The 21,799-nt window shown below is 34.7% G+C and overlaps 1 protein-coding gene across 2 annotated transcripts in view; it reads left to right on the plus strand.

Annotated features, from left to right (window-relative positions):
- The window catches only part of LOC148829504 (A disintegrin and metalloproteinase with thrombospondin motifs 20), a 155,509-nt gene that overhangs the window by 107,221 nt on the left and 26,489 nt on the right, over positions 1-21,799 (plus strand). For both annotated transcript variants that reach the window (XM_088924181.1, XM_088924182.1), the window contains exons 25-28: positions 2,693-2,857; positions 3,398-3,691; positions 6,063-6,224; positions 6,780-6,956. In XM_088924181.1, the coding sequence (XP_088780307.1) occupies positions 2,693-2,857; positions 3,398-3,691; positions 6,063-6,224; positions 6,780-6,956 (798 nt within the window). The remainder of the gene's footprint in view (positions 1-2,692; positions 2,858-3,397; positions 3,692-6,062; positions 6,225-6,779; positions 6,957-21,799) is intronic.

The raw sequence follows: 21,799 nt of genomic DNA on the forward strand, positions 1-21,799 counted from the left end.
CAGAGTGTGTGTAGTGTCTTCATGATTGGCTAAATAATCATTAAACTCCTTTTACTATAATGTAATGGAATTAAGTATTTAAGCTACTCAAATTATACAATACCACAGACCTCATGCAGTTATTGCCTTAAACGAATATGTAATCAAATACTGAAATCTGAAATTTACTTCAGGTGAATTACACTGATCCAGTACTTATGGGCACTTGAAATTTCTTAGTTGAAAACAAATTATGTGTATATTCTCACAATTAGCATTCATTCTGTTAAGGTATATTATACCAACTCTGAAATGAAGTCAATAAACCTTTATTCAGGGAACAAAGAACCTTTTAGAACCTTTGACATAAGGACAATAATAATTGCTGAAGACCCCATAAACCATGTTACATCTCTCTGAGCTTTAAGTGTTTTAACAGCAATATAGGTACAAAAAGGTTATTAAAGACAATTGGATTAGAGAATTCAAAATAAATTATTAAAGGACCTTTGTACATAGCCAATACTATGGTTTTTGGTCTCTTATACAGAAAATTATTTCAATTATTCTTCATAGTATATCAGAGAAGATATTGTGTACAAAACCTTTTATTACCGATGAAGGGAAATTCCAGGAGAAGACCTGAAATTAACTGGGACTGAATAGTAGCTATAGTTTACCTGACCCTACTTTGTAGAATTATCAGTTTTGGAGTTCCTGCTATTACTGCCACAGAACTGATGGGGCCTTTCTTATTTGTTAATAGACTGTGTATATGGCTTTTCCAAACTTAATATAAACATATTCCCCTTTTATCTAAAACAAACATATACTGAGATTTTCTGCTATAGATCTTCATAACAATGCAGGAACCTTTTATGTTATGTGGACTACTCCATGTTTTAAAACACAATAAGAGGGAAATAAGTTATGTAAATAAACTGTTTTTTGTATATTTTATGGTTTTAATACAGAAGTGGTTTGATTAAAAATGTTTGAAACTGGTATAATCTCTGAACCTAACATGTTGTAGGAAACTCTGAGTTTGGACCTATTAAGTGTAAGTCGGGTTGGTGTGAAACATATTTAGAAAAAATGTAAGCAAGCAAACTAGGAGAAAAATAGAATGACTTAGATGACAACAGTGAATATGGATTTTAATGGTTCCCTATAAATGAGAGTGATGGCAACTAAATAAAAATCATCTGACATAACGTCTTTTTACTTTCCCTCCATCCATCTATTTTCTAAGCACTTTATCCAACTCAGGGTCATGGGTGAGCCAAAGTCTATCCCAGCAAGCAACAAGTGCTAAGCAGGATACACCCTGGACAGGATGCCAGTTCATTGCAAGGCACACAGAGACATAAAGGTGCACACACTCACACCAGGGCCAGTTATCCCAGAAGCTAACTCAGTTACCAGTATGTCTTTGGACAGAACACATTCAGGAGATTCCTGCAAGGGAGAACGTACAGTACACATTCTATGCAGATAGCGCCCCAGAAATTGAACGAGGGCCCCAGTGCTGCGAAACTCTCCCTTACTTTCTTTGGTTACAACTGATACCACTCCAATGAATAGTAGCATAAAAAGGGCTGCTTTGAATAATTAATGTAATGTGCAGTAGCATTTGGGGCTTCACTCTGTAAACAGAATTCAATTGCTGTCTGTCCAGCCAAGGAGACCCAGTAGGTTTGGAATGCCCTTCAGCTTCTAGAGGATTACATGTAGCTTTATAACAGGTTCATAATGCATATAATGATCCCTGTGGCATAAACAATATAGCACATCTTTAAGACTGATGAACTACAAAAATGTTACACTATTAAAGTATTTCAATGCATTTCATTTAATCAGATTTTTTTATTAGGATTATACTTTTGGGATTATACTGTTTGTGATGATTACTGTATGTGTTGATCAGATCAACAACCTAGGGTCATCAATTCTAAACTGTAACAAACTCTGTCTGTCCTAGATTGACTCAGCTATCTCTGGACTCACAGATAGGACAATTGAGAAGCACAATTATCCCTGACTATGAGGGATGCCAGAAGAGATGTTTATCAATTCATATCTGTGCTAAAGCTAAGGTTGGGCTAAGTGTGAGAGGTTTGAGTCTTAAAAGTCCTTAGGTGTTTGTATGATTTTCAGCATAAACATTATCCTGTAATATTACTGTACTTTATAATATGAAGTAGTGATCCGAGGCTTAAGCCTGGATCCAGATGTAGGCAAGGGTAAGTGGTCAGCCAAGCGAGAAGCACGCAGCAGGAAGTGAGTTGCAGTGATTTAGAGAGAAGCAGGTGAAAACAAAACAAATGCCAGAACCATTATCCAACAGGTCAAAACTGCAGGGTACTGTCAAAAGTATAAAAGGGTGATCAATAGACCGAACCTAGTAAGTTCAAGCAAGTCCAAGACCTGGGACACACCCCAAGCAAAGCAGGGAAATTCAGGAATCATACTTCAAATAAACACGGTCGGAGCACAGAGGTGAGTACAATGAGAACACCAAGACAAACTATGACAGAGCATCACACAGGCAGACATAAAATAGCCTCGAGCTAAACACGTGTCAGCAGGACAGATCTTCCACCACAGCAGGTGGTAATAGGTTGATTAGTGTGTCCACCAGCAGCACAAGGGTTGCAATGCCGAGGGCTTTGGCTTGAGCAGGTATGACAATTTGGATGTGTTTGTGTCACAGTGCTCTGTCACGTGCGGGAAGGGGAAGCAGGCTCGCTATGTCAGCTGCAGAGATAGCCAAGGCGGAGTAGCAGATGAGTCGTACTGCGCACACTTACCTCGCCCCCCAGAAACCACCGCCTGCTTTAATCCTTGTGGGCAATGGCATGCTGGAGAATGGTCTCCTGTATGTATTACAGTTTTTTTCTTTTTAAAAATTCATTTTTTTCTTTTCTTTTTCTTTCTTTTTTGCAGAGCAGATTTTTGTTCTTTAAAAAAGTTTCTTATCTCTTAAAAGATTATACATTTTCGTGATTGTCAGTTTGCCGAGTAATACATGAAGCCTTGCAACAATGTTAGTTCCAGGCTAAAAAGTAGAAAGAAAGGGCACATTGTTTCTGCTGCTGCATACAGCAATATGGATATAATTGGCATATTTTAATTTAAGTCAGGAAGTCCACAGCATTTACTTCTTTCCTCTGTTGAAATAAGATATTTTTTTGTTTTCACTTCTTTAAGTTGAGGTTTTATTAAGTGGCTGTAATACAAAGTATTTTTTTAATTAGTTTGTCAATTATATGCCATCTACTCCAGAAAAACAAGCTATGAAAATTTATCAAGCTAGACTACAATATCTAATATAACAGTTGTATTCTGTTGTATTAGTTATATCAGTCTTAAACCTGTTATTTACATTTTAATGTTGGTATTCATTTTGTTTTACCAGTGTTCAGTTTCCTGTGGCGTTGGGAGATCAACACGCCAGGTTGTTTGTGGAAACTACCACCACCAGGTGGATGACAGTCTTTGTGATCCAGATGATCGTCCCAGCACAGAACAGGAATGCACAACAGTGCCCTGCCCATCAGTGTATCATCTTCGACCCAATAACCAACCAAACACCCCCTTTGTAGACTACCAGAACCCACATCTAAATTACAACCCCCCTAGCCATCCAGGACACAGTGACTGGAATGTGCCATCTGCAGACAACCAGTGGAGGACGGGGCCTTGGGGCGCAGTACGTGTATCTAGTTTAAGACATGCAGTAATAATTCAGGTTTTTCATGCATTATGGTGTAACATTAATTTTTCTTAAACATCAATTTCATGTTTCTCTTTGCAGAAGGTACATGTCGCTTTTCAGTTTTGCATTATACGTGTTCTCACATCACAGCTGTTAAATGGCAGTCATTGCAGGTTTTTTTTGTTTTAAAAAAATATATAAAACATATCTGATATAGTGAGCTTACAAGAATGTTCCTTTATTCATAGTGTGTTACAGCTCCACGTTATTCCTCTGCGGTCCCCTTAAGAGGGCATAGACCTCATTCTGACAGTTAACCAATCACCTCACCTGTTTTGCACCACACCTCCGGCCTTCTCTTATTTCAGGAAATTCCGTCTCTTCACTCACTGCTCATTATTGCGTTTACCTTCTCTGAGCTACCTGTGTATTTACTACTTGGTACTTCCTTTTTCTGACTTCTGACTCACCCTTTTGATTATGGCCTCTGGATTTCGGCTTCTGGTTTTGGCTTTTGTTTTTTGGTACTAGAAATTTCGGTTTGGATTTTCTACTACGACTTTTGGACTTCGATTTCTGGTTATGGCGTTTGTGTTTCGCTATTGTTTTTTGTGCACTTGATACTCTTGAATTGGATTACGATTTCTGGATTCCGGTTTCTGGCTTCGGCATTTTGTCTCCTTTTGGCATAAGAACCCCCGCATCGGACTCTCGACTTTGACTTGTGGATACCGGCTACTGGTAATTACTCTCTTTTCCTCTACAGTTTGTCTATTGTTTGGGTACTCCGCAGAGCATAACAGAATACTGAACCCTAAATATGGATCCCGCGGAGTTAGACTCTATGTGTGTACTCCTTAATCAACATTCTCAAGCCCTCATTCAACTACAGGCAACATCACACCAGATCTCAGGAAAGTTGTTGGACTTGCAATCGGTTTGCTTTCTACTCGCAATATTCCCCTAAGACAGCCTTCTTGTAAATTAGGTCCATTCTACATCGGTCCCTTCTGTATCCTAGCTCATGTCACTTATCATCTGGCTTTACCCCCTTTTCTTAAACGTCACTCCACTTTTCATGTTACCTTGCTTAAGCCTTTTCATCGCTCTCCTCTATCTCAACGTCTACCATCGCATCATAGATGGAACCCCTGCCTACACTGTACAAAAGATACTGGACTCTCGCTGGCATCGCAGCTCCCTGCAATACCTGGTTGACTGGGAGGATTCCGGTCTTGAAGAACGCTCCTGGGTAACCGAAAGAGACATATTGAATCCAACTCTCACTCGGGACTTCCATCGGGAACTTTAACCCTCGGGGGGGGGGATAAAGCTAAAGCTCCACGTCCCCTTTAGAGGGCATAGACCTCGTTCTGACAGTTAACCAATCACCTCACCGGTTTTGCACCACATCTCCGGCCTTTTCTTATTTCAGGAAATTCCGGCTCTTCATTCTCTGCTTAGTATTGGGTTTACCTTCTCCGGTAAATTCAGGCTTCTGGTTTTGGCTTTTGTGTTAGTTTGCTGTTTTTTGGTACTAGACGTTTCGTCTTGGATTTTCTACTACGACTTTTGGACTTCGATTTCTGGTTACGGCGTTCGTGTTTCGCTATTGTTTTTTGTGCTCTTGATTCTCTCGGATTGGACTCTCTTACGATTTCTGGATTCCAGTTTTCTGGTTTCCGCCTTTTGTCTCACTCTGCCTTTTGGCATAAAAACCCATGCATTGGACTCTCGACTAAGACTTGTGGATACCGGCTACTGGTAATTACTCTCACCCTCTACAGTTTGTCTATTTTTTGGGTGCTCTGCATAGGAACCTCTTCAATATTTTGCACACGCGTTCATCAGAGCTTAACACAGTTACTATGATCTTTGCGAGGCTGAGCCTATGAACTAGGCCTTGTGACTGTACCATGTCACTAGCTGAGTGTGACCAGGATACCCCAGGCAGTAATAGACAATTGGCTGAGTATATTAAAAGAGTGTGATTATTTGCCAGGAGATCTCTTTGCTCCAAGTAGCACAATGACTTGGCTTCCCAAGTCCTTGGAGACTGGTGGGGCTGTCGTTTAAGAGATGCACATCTCCTCCATTTAACACTGAACATCATATAAGTGGCTGTGTTGCCTGTGATACAGTGTCAAAATGGTGAGCGGGTTGGAGGAGTCTGTCTGTGCTTCTTAATTCCCTTTTTAATTTAATTCCAAATATGTTCCAAATACTTATCTAAGGCAAAATTGTACTGCTGCTGTCAAGAAAAGTGACAGGTATAGAAACGCATGGTCTTCTGTTAAAAAGGTCTTTTGAAGGGTGCAGTGTGCCATGATGTCACGATTGTGACAATTATGTTCTTTTGAAACAGTGCTCCAGTACCTGCGCAGGGGGTTTTCAGCGGCGTGTAGTGGTCTGTCAGGATGGAGAGGGCCACACTGCCAACTACTGTGAAGAGAGACTGAAGCCTGCCGAGTCGAGAAGCTGTGACTCAGGACCGTGTCCTCGCTGGAATTATGGGATCTGGGGAGAGGTGCGTCCTGTGACAAGCTGAACCAAAAAGAAGAAACTAATATTGCAGCATTTTACTTTAAGTACTTGCAGCATTTGCTCTTTCATCACCATTACTGAGTTTTTCAGAGTAAATGTAAATTTAATACATTTTCAAAGGAGTTACACACTGAATAAGATAACTGTTTGCATTTGTATTAAGCATGATTTTAATAGACTATTAAGAAAGAAGGAAGAGATACGTAAAAATAGTGTCTCAGAAAAGGTGGTATATATCAACAAGTCAGGGATGTGCACTGCACAGTATAGGTCTGGGAGAAGGAAGCTAAATGTTTTCAAATAAACAATTACTAAGTAACCAAGAGCCCAGATGAAGTAAAAAGCATGTGACAATATGATACATAAGGACAGGAGCTGCTCACCAATGTTAAGTTACAAATATTGTATGAAATAATCTAACAGACATGTTACACAGTTTGTTTAGATATGGTTTGAGAAATTAAGACAAATAACATGCAGTGCTAAATTTACTGTTTTGTACATACAGTCAAGTTGAAAGCATTTTTTCTTTTCTCAGTGCACCCAGACATGTGGAGGTGGGACAAGGACAAGACTAGTTGTTTGCCAGCTTTCTAATGGCCAAAGATTAAATGACCATAACTGTGACATTTTGGAAAAACCACCTGACATGGAGCAGTGTAGCATGCAGCCGTGTCCAGGTAGTGTTTCATGGCAACGAGGACCATGGAAACCGGTACGATAGTATTCTTTTTTTACTTTATTGTTGTGTTGTTGTGAATAAATATCAATTGTGCTTCATTACAGGGAGCTTATTTCAGGTTAACCTGACTAATATGTTTCAGCAGATTTCTGGGACATTAAATTGGATTCTGGGGTTCACTGTAGCTGCAGCCCACCCAGGCTGTGTTCTCAATTACATGGTGCTGATTAAAACGGTACTCATAATTTGACATTATTACAAACATATGTATCAAATTATAAGGAAAGGCTTGAAATTTCAAACTATGAATTAGAATAGTAATGATGTCTGTGAATGCATTGTATTGAGAAGCAAACAGATAATTAAAATTATATTTATTTAATATGTGAAACATGCTTGCTATACTATTTCCCTGTAATCAAAGTACACAAATGTATATTTGTGTATAAGAGTTTTAATATTTTTTTCTTTACAAATAGCAACAAATGTTTTTGTATATTGTATGTGTATCTTTGTACAGATTTAATTACATTCAGTTTTAAATATAATATTATGTTTATATTTTAACTGTTTTGCTGGTGCATTAAGTCAGACCTCTTGCTTATCTTAATAAATGACCAAACTTGTACAGAGGAATATATTTTTAAACTAACTGCATTTTTTCTACATATGGTAGTTGTTTTTTTGTTGTTTTCAGATTTCTTAAGACCATGAAGTTTTTATCCCATTTATTGTTTGCAGAATGTAGTATTACCATTTAACATAATATGTTTCCATAAAACCTAGGATTTAGGATCACAATGTGTAGTAGACTAAAAAGGTTTAGAATAATTAAAGTTTGTCACTAGAAAGTGGGTATAACATTTTATGTCAAATTTACTACATAAAATTAACCGTATTATAATTACATGCCGTTTTCTTAAAAGAAAATAATAATTTGGTTTAATTAATAACCATATTACTAAAGTTCATAGCTGTTTCAGTGGTGTATTTTTTATTTAAAACTACAGGTATGGAGTTAATAAAGTAGGGAAATTTGTTTCACTCACTCAAAAACTATTAAAATATTAAAATAATTACATTAATCATTTAACATTATTAAAATAATTACAAGCCATACATATAGAGAACAAAATTAATACAATATCTGTGCACTTAAGTTTTAATTAGTATACTAACTTTGATTGAACAGAACCTGCCATTGCATAGAATATTAGTGGTGTTTTTGCTATCAATGTGCTAATGCAAATTAGATATGGAATTTGCAAATCTTGATCTTTCTTTGGTTCAAAAGGGAAAACATGAGCTACAAATATTTGTAAAAATGTAGATATTAATAGTGATATTATGATGTATACCTAGGGATAATGCATGTATTTAACTTTCAGTTAATTGCACAGAACACATTAATAATATAGAGAGAAACTCTAGCATAGGTTAACCAAGTTACTGCTGGACCTCCAATGTTGGCTATCTAGAAAAATACATTCCCAGAGCTCAATACATGCCTTAAAGTAAAAATGCAGGAAACTGTGGTGCAGGTAGGTAGTTCCCAGAAATGGCAGTGATTTGAGTATTTTGAGGTGAAATAGGGAAAACAGCAGGGGCTGCATCTCTTGCTGAGTAGTATTGCCTTCTGTGACTGTTTAGCAGTTTGGAGCATTGGTCAGTACATGTTCAGAAAGCTGCTGTCCTCTCATTGTTGCCTTGCACTGATTCTGTACTTATTCACAGTGCAAAAAGGCATTCAAACAAATAGCAAACCTCTTTCCCCAGAATCAGTTTTGGGGTACATCAGTAAACATGGAGCTCATGAGGCAAAGGCACAACTCGAATTGACGTCTAAGCTGTTCTTCAGTCTGTATAGTGACAGAGGATTTATTAACATATTTTGAGAGTCATTGAAAAAATTAATAAATGTAGTACAGAAAAAAAGTATTTATACCTAACATTTTGAAATTATAAAAATATATTGATGCACAAAAGAAATACAACAGTAATATACTGGTATACATCTAATATATTTAATCAAATATTATAAACATAGATATCAAAGAAAAAATGTGATCAAAGAAAAATAATGTCTTAAGAATGAAACGTAGCACACTATAGAAAATCTTTAGAAAGATAATCAGCATTGACACAGACCACATCAGACTTTGGATGGATTGCTGTTGGATTGTTCCAACATTCAAACTGTACAGCTGCTGCTAGCAGGTGAAAGGTGTCTAGTCACAGCTGTTCCCTGGTGATAACATTGGTGATTTGATTCCATAGATTTTGTACTGAACTCACATCAGCTGCCAAAACAAGATCTCAACATTGGTTTCTTGAAGTTGTGTCATTGTGATTCTAGTAATGCATGTTCTTGCATTGTCATTTGAAACATTAACACTTTCAGACAGGCTTGAAGGAAAAGAACAAATATTGGTTCAAAGATGTCATCAGTAAGCCATAAAGTTTCCCTCAACCTCAGCCAAGGCATTCTTGCATTAAAGGAGACTTCTGCCTACATCTCACATCACATCCCAATTCCATTGCCCTGACAGTTTGTTGAAATACATAACAGTGAACCTGATGCTCACTACATTTCCACACATGTCTTAGTCACTAAAAGTCACATTTGCCGAATGTCAATTCTGCAAAGGGCAAATAGAGAATAAAACACACCTCCACTCTCCCTCATATCTCAATGCTTTCTGGCTCACAATTACCCATGAATGGCATCTGAGTTTGCAAGCTAATGCACTTGAGATTTATTATGTTTCAGCCAATGCAGTTAGAAAACGATTATGTAAATGGTTCAGACATATACTGTACAGTACAGATGTGATGGGCCTGGAACACTGTGGGTCTTTCCTTCTCAGATCCATGCCAAAGACATGGTCTGTCTCACAAAGCCCATTTACTGGTTTCTTTCGGCTAGTATGATGATGGTTGAAGCTTTTCACTCTCTTAGCAGCTCCTCGCATATATAGTTCCAATGATACTAATAGCAACTAGGACATCTTTTTTAATGAAGTTTTATTTACATTCATAACCACCTCATTTTAGCTATTTTAATTTACCAAGAAATACACTGAGCTCACAATGATTTTTCTGAAAATCACATTAATTCATGAATGTGTATGCTCATTGAAAATATAAATTGCATTATATAGGTGCCTAATGAGTTATAGGTGTAAAATGTAAACTGTTGTGTTTTCATTGTGCATCAGTATAAATAATTTTAGGGATTTTTTTTTTGTCTAGTGCTAGTCTTATGTGCCAGTAAGATCCTTAAGTTAATTGTTGCACACTTGCATTGGAGAAGTATTTTATCTGAGCTGGCTTTTAGTGACTAAGCTAAACTATATTGATTAGATTAGGTTTAGATTAGATTTTGATTAGGTGCAGCACCTTCCAAAATCATTCATACCCCCAATGAAAGAGGAACAAAAATCATATAACATAAAGCTTTACAGACTGAGTAATGTATAATCTGAAAAAATAAAAAAATATATACTATTATCTTTATAACATTGCTTCAAGTAAAATCATGTTTGGCATAATTTAAATCCAGAAAACACAAGGGTCACATTTATTCATAATCCTTTAGTTTGTATTTTGTAATTCCTCCTCTGGAATTGACTATATTGTGACATGACACCACCTGTAGTGTGCTATGACGTTCTGACACTTCTGAGGGGGAAATATTTGACCATTCATCCAGGAAGGATTGCTTTTAATATGGAGATGCACGGCCAAGATAATGTATTTTTTGTGCAGTTAATCATTTACCTGTTGATTTAAGATGTATGCTTTAGAATTTACAGTATTATTTTGATTCTGGATTTTCCATTTTCAGCAAAACATGAGAGAACCAGGTATTTGGCCAAAAGTTTGTATTATGTGTAGGAAATTTTTATATGAAGGCATCAAGACCCATTAATGCAAAATCTGCCATATTTCACATTGGGAGTGAGTGTAGAGCGTGAGCTATTACCGCATGTTAAAAAATCCATTTTAATTTTATCTGACCATAGAACATTGGTCCAGCTGTTATTCAGATGTTTCCTGAGTTTGTCTTTTGTGGCTTGAGGCTTATTCCTTCCAACCCGGCCTTTGGATTCATGGTTGCCTCTTCAACCACTTGTCTTACATCCCAAGATGACAAGATACATTGTACTTCCAAGGAACCTAACGTTATTGTACTGTATGTTTGTTTTTGCTGGATTTTACTTAAAAGATTTGAATGAATGTGACCCTTGACTTTGGTCTAATTCAGTTATTTTTTGACAAATGCTTTCTGCATTTATAATATAATTATAGCTTAATATTTTTAGGATTTTTATTCAAGACCCATTATCCAATACGCAAATATTTCTGTTATATTATTTTCCTCTTTCTTCAGGGGTGTAAATACATACTGGGGAGCTCTATAAGTAACAGCTGCTCAACAGCATGAGAAGAATCTTTGTCCTCTTGTGTTAGATGCAATTATACACCACTTTAGGACCATAAACACTGCAGTAAAGAGGTCATCCTAAGTATGTCAAGCTAGATTGTGCTGATATTTGGGTGGTGCTATACCAAACAACTCATTTTTAAACATTGCAACAGATAATTTAACATTTCATATGAAACACAAGACAGCTCAGTGTTTGCTTTGATGATGCAAATTTAAATGTACTAATTCAGTATCTCATGTGTTTTTTGTATGAATTGTTAGCTCAATGTGGTGTTTTTTTGGGGGATTCATTTTTCAATAATCTTGATACCTTTATACACTAGAGATAATTATGATCAAAATTACATGGACTGGACCAAAAGTTCTGTTTTGAACTTTACTCAGAACTACCTTATTCAAATGTAACACACAAATACCTCTTCTTTTGACATATAGTAATTTGTTGCTGTATCAAATACATGTTACTTTGTAGGCCATGTTTTATACTGTATATCTGAAGGATTTTTCTATTTAGAAAAAAAAAAAACTTCTGTTTACAGCAGTTGATTTTTGAAAAGCCTCTAATTTATGGTTGCCATGTACATTTTCTCCTCTGTTCTTGTCAGTCCTCTGTCTTCTGTGTCTCAGAATTCAGGTTTGTCAGTTGAAAACTTTCTAGTTTCTTTGTTTCTGTTATTTGCCAACTCAATGTTTATCTGTCCACATTCCAGGACTCGCAGTCAAAGCATCTCAACTTTTCTGTTTGTAGCAGTCATTGTTCATATTTTGTTTGAAGGTGCTTTTTGAAGGTATGAAGGTCCCCCATAAATGTGGGGGAATATTGCTTTAGTTTAAAATGAGATTTTGTAAACTTTATATTTATTTTCAATTTCTTCCGGTGGTTTTATATATTTATTTCATGGAAAAACAAAACTATTAAATGTTGGAATAGCCCAGTGTATAATATTAAAGAAATGTAAAGGTTATGTAATTTGTGTTGTTTTTCATGTTGTGCCACACTGTGAAATTTGGCACAGAACCCTTTCTTGGTACTGTATCTCCTTTTCTATATTATTTTTCTTATATGCAAATATAAATGTAGAATTGCATACACATCATACATGCATAGAATACATCATACATAGAATAAAATATTTGATGGTTTATTATTTTAAACCCCTGTATGTATCTAAGTGCATAATGTACTGTTTCATGCACCTTTAATGCACATTCCAAATGTAAGGAAAGATATGAGACAACAGATACTGTAGATGTTAGTTTTGGTTTTCTCATTCTAAGTCTTACTTTATTTAAACAAACATGAAAAAAGCTCATGGTGACTCAGAAATCAATTAGAGGAATAAAGAAAGTAGTATAAGAAAGATATAACCCTGGAATGATAACACAATGAATTGGGGCAATGTATGGAGATGATTAGGGGGTTATGTCATCCTCAGTAACTACAAGTCAAATTCAGATGTTTCATTTTTAGCTTTTCTGGATTCCGTACTACATTGCATGGACTTTCATACAGCCAGATATTATCTCGTTAAATATGTTCTGGGAGATGTAGCAGTGCTCCCCTAAATTTACTCCATATTTAATTTCTTCTGTAAGATAAGAAGTCATTTAATTTGTCAGCTACTTGACACTTGCACCATAGCTAATATACAGTAGGGTCACATTTATTTACTTTAAGGTATATACTGTGGGTCTGCTGACACACTCAGTTTAATTTTGTTTATTTATTGAGTGTTGTTTAATACAACCTTTAATACTTTAATTGACACCTTTGTGATATTTTTGCATGAAATAAGAACTAAGAAAGAAACAAAAGAGAGGGGGGCAATCTGACCACTTACACTGCTTGGTATTTAGATGGTAATTCATCTGAGGGCCTCATTCAGATGTTATTAACTTCAAAAACATGACTTGGTAGCATTTTCCATGCTCTCACAATTGTTTGTTAAGTTTGGGAACTAAAATGTATTAATGGAATGAGATTAGGACAATTTAAGTAATAACAGGACAATTGTTAAAGAGAAACAACAGTTTTAACTGTATTTATTTTAAAAGAGTAAATCTAACAATACTATCTGTACATTTAAAATCCACACAGTTCCATTGATAGGGACTCCTCAAAGTTGGAAATTGTAAGAACTTTAGAAGTATTGTAGTACAAAGTTTGAATCTAATAAGTAAGGTTATAAAACAAAATAATGATTCATTTTACAGGGCATTATTAGTTTCTCCTTATCTAGGCCGTTAGCAGGCTAAGCAGGCCTTGTATAGGTAAGTTTAATGACAATGTTGACAGAATCCATGAAACAAAATATCATAAAATATTAGTCACAAACGACTCTGAACTCCACAACTGAATAATTATTGTGCAAAATATGCCCTTCTTAACAAGGAAATCTTGTGTAATAGATGTCTTATTGGAAGTGCAGAAAATTACAAACTTTGACTCAACTGTGACAAAAATTATAACACAAAATCCATAATACAATTTAATTAAAACTTTGACCCAACCACCAGACACTGTTTATAGTAATCACAGCTATCATTTTAAATAATTATGGGTAAAAAAGAGAAAAAATCCCAATTCTCAGAAACCAGTTAATATGTTTTGACAAACTGGGATATAATGAATACATGATGACCTTTAAAGGGAAGTATGTTGTTGTAAAATAAACACAGGAAGTGCATAACACAATTCACAATTAATAGGTATGTGAATAATCCAAACAAAGTAGAAAACACCCCACCTTGTTTGGAGAATATTTATAACATATATATATATATAGCAGGCTTTTAACACAAAATACAACTCTTTTCCCTTATGTTCATGTTAAAATCTATATTCTGTAAAATTATTTGTTTATTTTGTCAACCTCTTGAGAATGCATATCTTTACAAAATCGGAATTTGGCATAGAATCCTACATCTGTTTACAATTTTATTAATAAGCTAAATTGTTATGCACTTGGCAGGCAACTTAAAAACTGTTGTTTTAACAACAAAAATAAACGGATATTAAACTGTATTGGCAAAGTCTTATAGGGTTTCAAGGTGCAAAGAAATAAAATAACTTTAATCTGGTGTTCAAAAATGCTTTCACATTTTTTTCTTGATATGAAAAAATGTTTCCCAAATTTGTGGCTATATAGAATTAGCAAATACATTGTTTTCTTCTATAGTTTATTTAGATAATGCTCTACATAGCTAAATTTTCCTTACGAGCGTACTGAAATTTTTTACTTAGCTTTATTGCTGTAGCAGTCCAGTTGTTCATGTCACAGACTTTGTCTGCAAATGGCAGAAATAGCAATTGCTTACCTTTGATTTTTCTTAAGCTTACCCACATTACTGTGTCGGAACATTCTCTTTTCCATCTTCCCAGATTGCGTGTGATGTCTCCACTGTAGCTGGTTTTTACCAGTAGCTAATCTGCAGCTAAATGATGCTGTATTTTATAAAATTTAGGTATTCTAACATATTTTCTTATTATTTACTTTCACTTAAGTCATTAATGTTTGATCACTCTCATACTTTATAGTGCACCACCTCAAAGTGGTCTATTATAAATCATGTATTGTGTAACGCATCTCCCTGGATAACACAAGACTTATGCAAGTTTATAAAAACCTCCCATGTCAAATAATATCTTTTGTGTTACATGCATAAAGATAAGGTAGTGCAGTAAATTTCTTCTGCATATGAATAACGTGGAATAAGCGTCATGCGGTCTTCACCAGGGCTTTGTTCTGCGCTTTCATGCAAAGCTGCCTTGTGGCAGCATGGCTGCAGTAAACGTGTGGCAGCCTTTTCTAATTATCTTGTGCTTTTGAAAACTGTGAGTAATCCATAATGCAGTCATGTCAGGGAAGCACCCAAGTGATTTTTGTTATTTAGGGTGTATTTATTTCATGTTTCATACTTCATGTTCATATTTGTTAAATGGTCATTCTCATTTAATTAATATAATGTTTTTTAAGTATACGCTATATTTGGTGTTGAATTACTTTAATTATAGGGTTTTAAAACATTTTTTCATTTATTGTTATTTCATTTTTCTGTCCATTGATTGATGAGCCTGTAATTCTTCCCTCCTGTTGCACATTCCCCATTCGCAGACACAGCTAGGTGGTGCAATATCATGAATGAAAGGGTCGCTCCCAACTTACATAAGATTCAGGTTACGTAAAAACTTGAGGAACTGAAGCCTAATGTAACCCTGGGAGTGAGTGTACAGTGCCCTCCAGAAGTGTTCATTCCTTGGATGAAATAGGAACAAAATGCTTTATATAACAGGAAGATTTATGGTTTGAATAATGTGTATTGCTTAGCAAAATTCTAAAAATCCTACACTGTAATCATAATGTCTTTGCACAGAGCAGGGGGAACCTGGTGTTTGTCCGGAAAGCCCCAGCAAGTCAGCAAGTTCATGTTTCTCTTTCACTAACACCTGTGCCAGAACAAAACCACCCCAAAACATGGTAGATCCCCTCCAGTAATTGACATGTTTTATCAGCATGGACTTCACCTTTTTCACACTTAACATAATGTCAATAAGCATGTCCAAAACTCTCACCAATCTTAATGAAAAATCCATTTTATAAGATATGGTTCCAGTTGTGTTTCAGGCAAATTTCATTCCTCTTTTCTTGTGGTTACCTTCAGAAAGGGCTTCTTCCTTGAAACCTTGCCATGAATGCTATATCCATGCATTCAGTGTCAAATGGTAGTTTTTGATTCAGATTCAGATTCTGAAGATGCCAGTTTGGTTTTATGATTGTCTGCTGATCTCCATGTCTCATAGCCCATGGTGACAAGCTATACTTGAATTTTCTACCTAGACAAACTGACTCTAGTTAAAGAACACTAAAGAGGAAAGTGAAAGTTTCAGCTTTTTATGTATTTTTGTAGCTTTTTTCCAGCTTGTCAATGACCATTTGCCTGCAATCTTAAAATGTTGATGGTTACTGCTGTATGTCTTCCATAAGTTACCTCATTTTATACCCCTGGAAAATAGGGAACCTTTGGTAGCTTCTATATACTGTGTTTCTGGTCTGAGGTATGTCTGAGGTTTCTAACATGCAGAATTTTATTATAGATTTGTTTTTGTTGGATTTTATTGAAAGCAATACTTCAAAGTGTGAATAAAGGAGACTTTTGTGATTTCTGGAATTCAATGAATTATATATGGCCAAATTAATAGGCACTATGCAATGGTAATATGATTACAGTGTGGCATTTTGTCACTTTTTTTACTTTAAGGTTTTTGACATTCCTATTTCACTGGGTTTATGAATAAATCTGGAAGGCACATTATACATACATACAAAATGTTATAGTGGATTTTTTTAACATTTGTCATATATGAGAAGATTATTTTGTATTAATTCACTAGGAATGACAACAGCCAAGAATTAGGCATATTAAAGGGTTTATTGAGTATTTAAAGTTACAATACTTTTACTAAACGCACCTGGCTGAGGGTTAACCTCCTGGCCATAGGAAGAGGAGGCTGGAACCCCCATGCAGAGAGAGGAGTGGCCAAAGGGCAGGTGCAGAGGTGGAGAAGGGGTAGAGGAAGGATGCAAAAGATGAACGTGGGTAATGTACAGTATTTATTATGTTAAAGTGAGGAAATTATGTCATGATTAATTACAAATTACAGACAGCTGAGGATGATTGAACTTGGCTGTTGCCATCCCTCCTTTAACTTTCATTATAAACTCCGTTTTTTACAATTTCATCAGTTATACCCAATAGGTATCAAAGTTCTGGAAGTTGAAAACAATGATCATTCATTGCAGTGTAGAATATATGAAGGAAGGAAAAGGCTTCTTTATTTAGCATATGGTAAAAAAGCAGTAAAACAACCTGTACAACAGGAACCCTTCAGTAAAATCAGTATCAGTAAAATGTGAAAGTGTTTTTTGTCTATGGTAATGTAATTATCATGAAAACCTATGAAAACAGCCTTTTACATTTTACATGTTAACCGAATTATATCCTTGGACCTCTAGCTGTAAATATTATATACATCCCTACGTTATTATGCCAGTTTATATTTGACATTAAATCTATTGCAAGATGGCAGTTTTGGAGTGCTGATGAAAAGAATAAATGAACAGGTGTCTCATTAAAATGAAGGGATTTTTGTTCTAGCAACATTTTCTTTTAAGACATGTTAGGCCTGCACCTGTTGGTGAACCAGACAGCACCTAAATAAATATAAGGTTAAAAGAAGGGTTTGTCAGAGGGCCTAGACTGGGTAACACGCTGTAGGGAAAAACAATATTGAAGAGTAAGTCAAGTCTCATGAATAATATATAGATTCTGAAGTGAGGTTTTTGATCTGTCTGTAAAGTTCTATCAACTTCCTTAAATGATACAAATTATTTTTGTTGTCTAATGCTATTGTTCTATCCTAGGAATGTTTGAGGTTATTGTTATTTATTTAATGAAAAATTTGTATTGATCACATACTGTACTATTATGAGAGCTCAGAGTCAAGTCAGGCTAACTGTGCAGTAATGTATCTTTATTATTTCTGTACTTAATTCAACAATGTTGTTAGAAAGAGTGACACTTGCATTTTTTGTTTGTTCCTGTCTGTGTATTGTATAATATGGTAAAAAAAAACATTTTGGAAACCTCATGAGGAATGTAGTAAGAGAGCAAATGATTGTACTGCATTGGAAGAGGTGACTTTCTGTCACTGTATTCAAGGCATGCATCGAAATTCAGAGTTACAGAAGTTGTATGGTAATAATTACAAACATTTCACGACATTGCATGCGAATATTAACAAAAATGGAATTGGTGAAAAAAACTGCCCTGACTTTATGAAATCAAATCACAACTACTGTTTCCATGCAATGCTCTAATTTGCATCAATTGCTCATCTCAAGACAAAAGTCTCTCGTAACATGATGCTGTACAGCTGCAGTACTGACTTTGCTATTAAAACACTGGCAAAGGCATGCTGTTTTCAGAACTGAATCACCAATGACAGGGCAAAGTAAGTAGTGAGCCCCTTAATGCTTTCTGCTGGACTAATAAATCAGTAGGGCCCTGTGTTTTCTGGAAACTGATGGTCTTACCATGAGTTGTTTTCTTTACATGTGTCGAATGTGTATAAGCCCAAACATTATGTCAAATCTGTAAAGGGTAATAATACATCCCTGGAATATTTCACTCTTCCATCTCTGACAGTGCTTCTTACTTTCCTCTTTTTGTTTCTTAACAGTAGTAATTTACCTAATAGAAGCTTAAGGGTTGTAAATCACTTATGCTTTCCCAATGCAGAGCACAGTATATAAGACAAATTTTATACAAAACTGATGAATTATAGTTTTTTTTGTATTATTTATTATTATTTTATTAATAATATTTTTATTATTATTTATAAATGAGTTTTAAAACAAGAGTTTTAAAATTGTTAAAACTGATGTTGGTGCTTTTGCACTGAAACTTGTTATAGACAATAGATTTTTTCTAAATCTTGCAGATTTCACAAAACAACCCAAAAGCTGTTTACAACATTTTGGCAAATATTTACAACATAGAAATTTAAGGATCAACAGAATCACATCAACACAAGGAAAATGTTTGCTAAGTCTACATAAGCCAATTTTCTTAATTCATTATCTCTGAGAACACGAAGAAACCTTCCCAAAAAGGATGCTGATTTATACTTTGTAAAGGCAAACATGTTTTTGGTTTCTAGGCTCTCATTGCATCCTAGATGCACAGTACTTGTTTTCTGTAATCACAAAATTCTCACTTGTTGTTGCACACCTTCCAAAAAGAGCCATGACACGCCATTGTTGTCAAGTGTTAGTTATCAGTCATTTTAACAATACCAGGAGAATCAATTAAGAAAATCCTTAAAACATCAAAAATAAGGTAAAAAATTAATACATTACCTCAAAGTGTTGTAAGAAGAGCTTCCTCAAAAAATCAAAAGCAGATAAAATGCAGCAGTTTTCACTGAGTAATATTAAAAATTATTTGAATATATACAAATATTACTACAACTTCACAACATTCTTCAGCACATTAATGAACTCACCTGCAAGTTGCTTGATTTTAAGTCACTTTAGCTTGTCGTCCGATTATACACCACAACCACACTGCTTTTCATTTACAACTATGAAGACAGAATAATTCCACCTTTTTCTTTCAACACCAGGGTTAAACTGTGTTCTAGGTGGTTCTTAAGAAAATGAATGTCTAAAATGTTAAAATGTTAAAATTTTGCATTTTTGCATTTTACATTACACTGTTGTTTGGACTTTAGTTCGTCAGGAAATGTTAAATGGAGTGGGAGTTTAATTCATATGCAGAAGGATCATTAACTTTTACTATTGATTTATTTTACTTAATACATTAATACATGTATTTTAATATATACAGTAAATATTTAACTAACAGAAAACATTTGCAATTTAGAACAGTAAACAAAATTATTTTTTTTTATGTTAAGCCAAATTATTCTGTTAGTGTGAGGTGGTTATGAACAGTGAATGTCTTCAGGCAACCAGACCATGTTGTTAGTAAATCTGATTCATGCTGAGAAAGATTTGAGGTATGTCTGAAAATCTCCAAAGCTTTCCCTAATATGATGCATTTGCTCAAATAAGATCCACATGCATACACATACATATGCTTGCTATACTTGAGGCACAGTTATGCCTTTAGCCAGTCAGACTAAAGTTTTCAACATGTTCAATCATTTGAAGTTCATTTGATTGGAACATCATTGAGCTAGTGTTCTGTGTTCTATTTCATGTTCCAAAATATAAAATAATCTCTGAAGTTATTATTTTACTGAAAGATTTTAAAAGATGCATATTTATCAAAAGATATGTATCTTTTTTCGGAAGTAGTAGAAAACCCAAACAAAGTCTAGCATTTTTTCTTTTGACCTTCAGTGTTAATTAAACTTTCATTCTTGTGTGTCTTTTGTGCATTTAGCCAAGGTTATTAGGTATATTTTGGCATATTTTTATGCACAGCTTGGGCACTTTTAAAAAAAATATAGTATGAAGCATAAGAGGTTCTAAGAATAATGACTATTGAAATGTTAATGTTCAAGGGTGGACATTGTTTTTCCTGAAGGCAAATTAATTATAAATCCTTATGTGCTATAAACTGTTAACTAGTGTATGTTGGTGTATTTATAATACTCTCTTTAAGGGTATATTCATTGCAGGAATCTTAAAATCAAATTGTTGTATGAATGAAATACAATTTATGAAGGTACAGGTATCTGTGTTTTAAAGATTTACCTGAAATGTACTAACGTTTATGAATTTTTAAATGAATAACAGAAGGAAAAAAAATGAATAACAAGAAAAATATAGATTATTGTGCATGTATGTGATTATTGTGAATCACCTTATAGTCTGTTAAATAGAAAATGTATACATTTTAACCAAATATCAGACTTAGATATTATGTAATTGCATGCATATTTCACAATTTTATAACTTTATAACATTGCGTAATCTTAATTTATTTTTATTAAAAATAATAAAACTAACAAAAACATGTTAAAAATAAAAAAAGGAGACCCTCCATTTAAAAAAAAAGATGGGAACAAAAACTCTCAATTTAGGCAGATATTTGTTCACAGGCAATCCAGCTGTGAGTAGATGTCTGGCTTAAAATCTAAAAAGACATTGAGTGCAATCTGGAAACACTTACCCATGTTTTTCTTTAGCTTGTGGAAGATCAGAAAAGTGCATTATTAAAGACAGGCCATGTTACTTACTTTTTTAGCTGATAGTGTTATTTAAGTATTATGTAGAACATTATATCGAAATATTTTTTTCTTTAAAGTGAATATTCGTGTTGCTACTTGAAACTGACATTTTTTGTCAAAGCAATAACATATCTGACCAACTGGAATGATGAAATATTCAGTCATTAATTTTAATGTGTATGAATCTTGATATGGAATGCAAAGCCTTATTATTTTAATGGCACAACCAACAACAATAAAGTGCAATATTGCTGGGAATACTGACTGAATCCTATAATCCAGAAATCAGTGTTTCAAATCTGATTTCCCCTGGGAAAAGTGCACAGTTAGGACAGTGTTGTCGGGCTTTGGGATGCTTACATCAGCCGGTGTGTGCTTTGCTTGTAATAGACAAATTAGCAAAGTAAAAAGTAAATCTTATGAGATTGTGGTTTTGTGAGTGAGAACCACAAAGCTTTTGCAGTGAATAATAGTTCTCCAGTACTTTAGGTACACAACTTTTTGTGCAGTAGGTCACTCTGGAATTACCAATTTCTAAAGACTTGGAACAATTTCATCTTGTAAATAATGTGATAAAATTTGGATTACCCTTAAACTCTCATAAAGCAGAATTATTTTAATTATACATTATTACCTGCCTAATTCATCAATAATTTACAGGTGTTC

Source organism: Atractosteus spatula, chromosome 8 (assembly GCF_055471065.1).
Source record: "Atractosteus spatula isolate fAtrSpa1 chromosome 8, fAtrSpa1.hap1, whole genome shotgun sequence".
In the NCBI taxonomy this organism is placed as follows: domain Eukaryota; kingdom Metazoa; phylum Chordata; class Actinopteri; order Semionotiformes; family Lepisosteidae; genus Atractosteus; species Atractosteus spatula.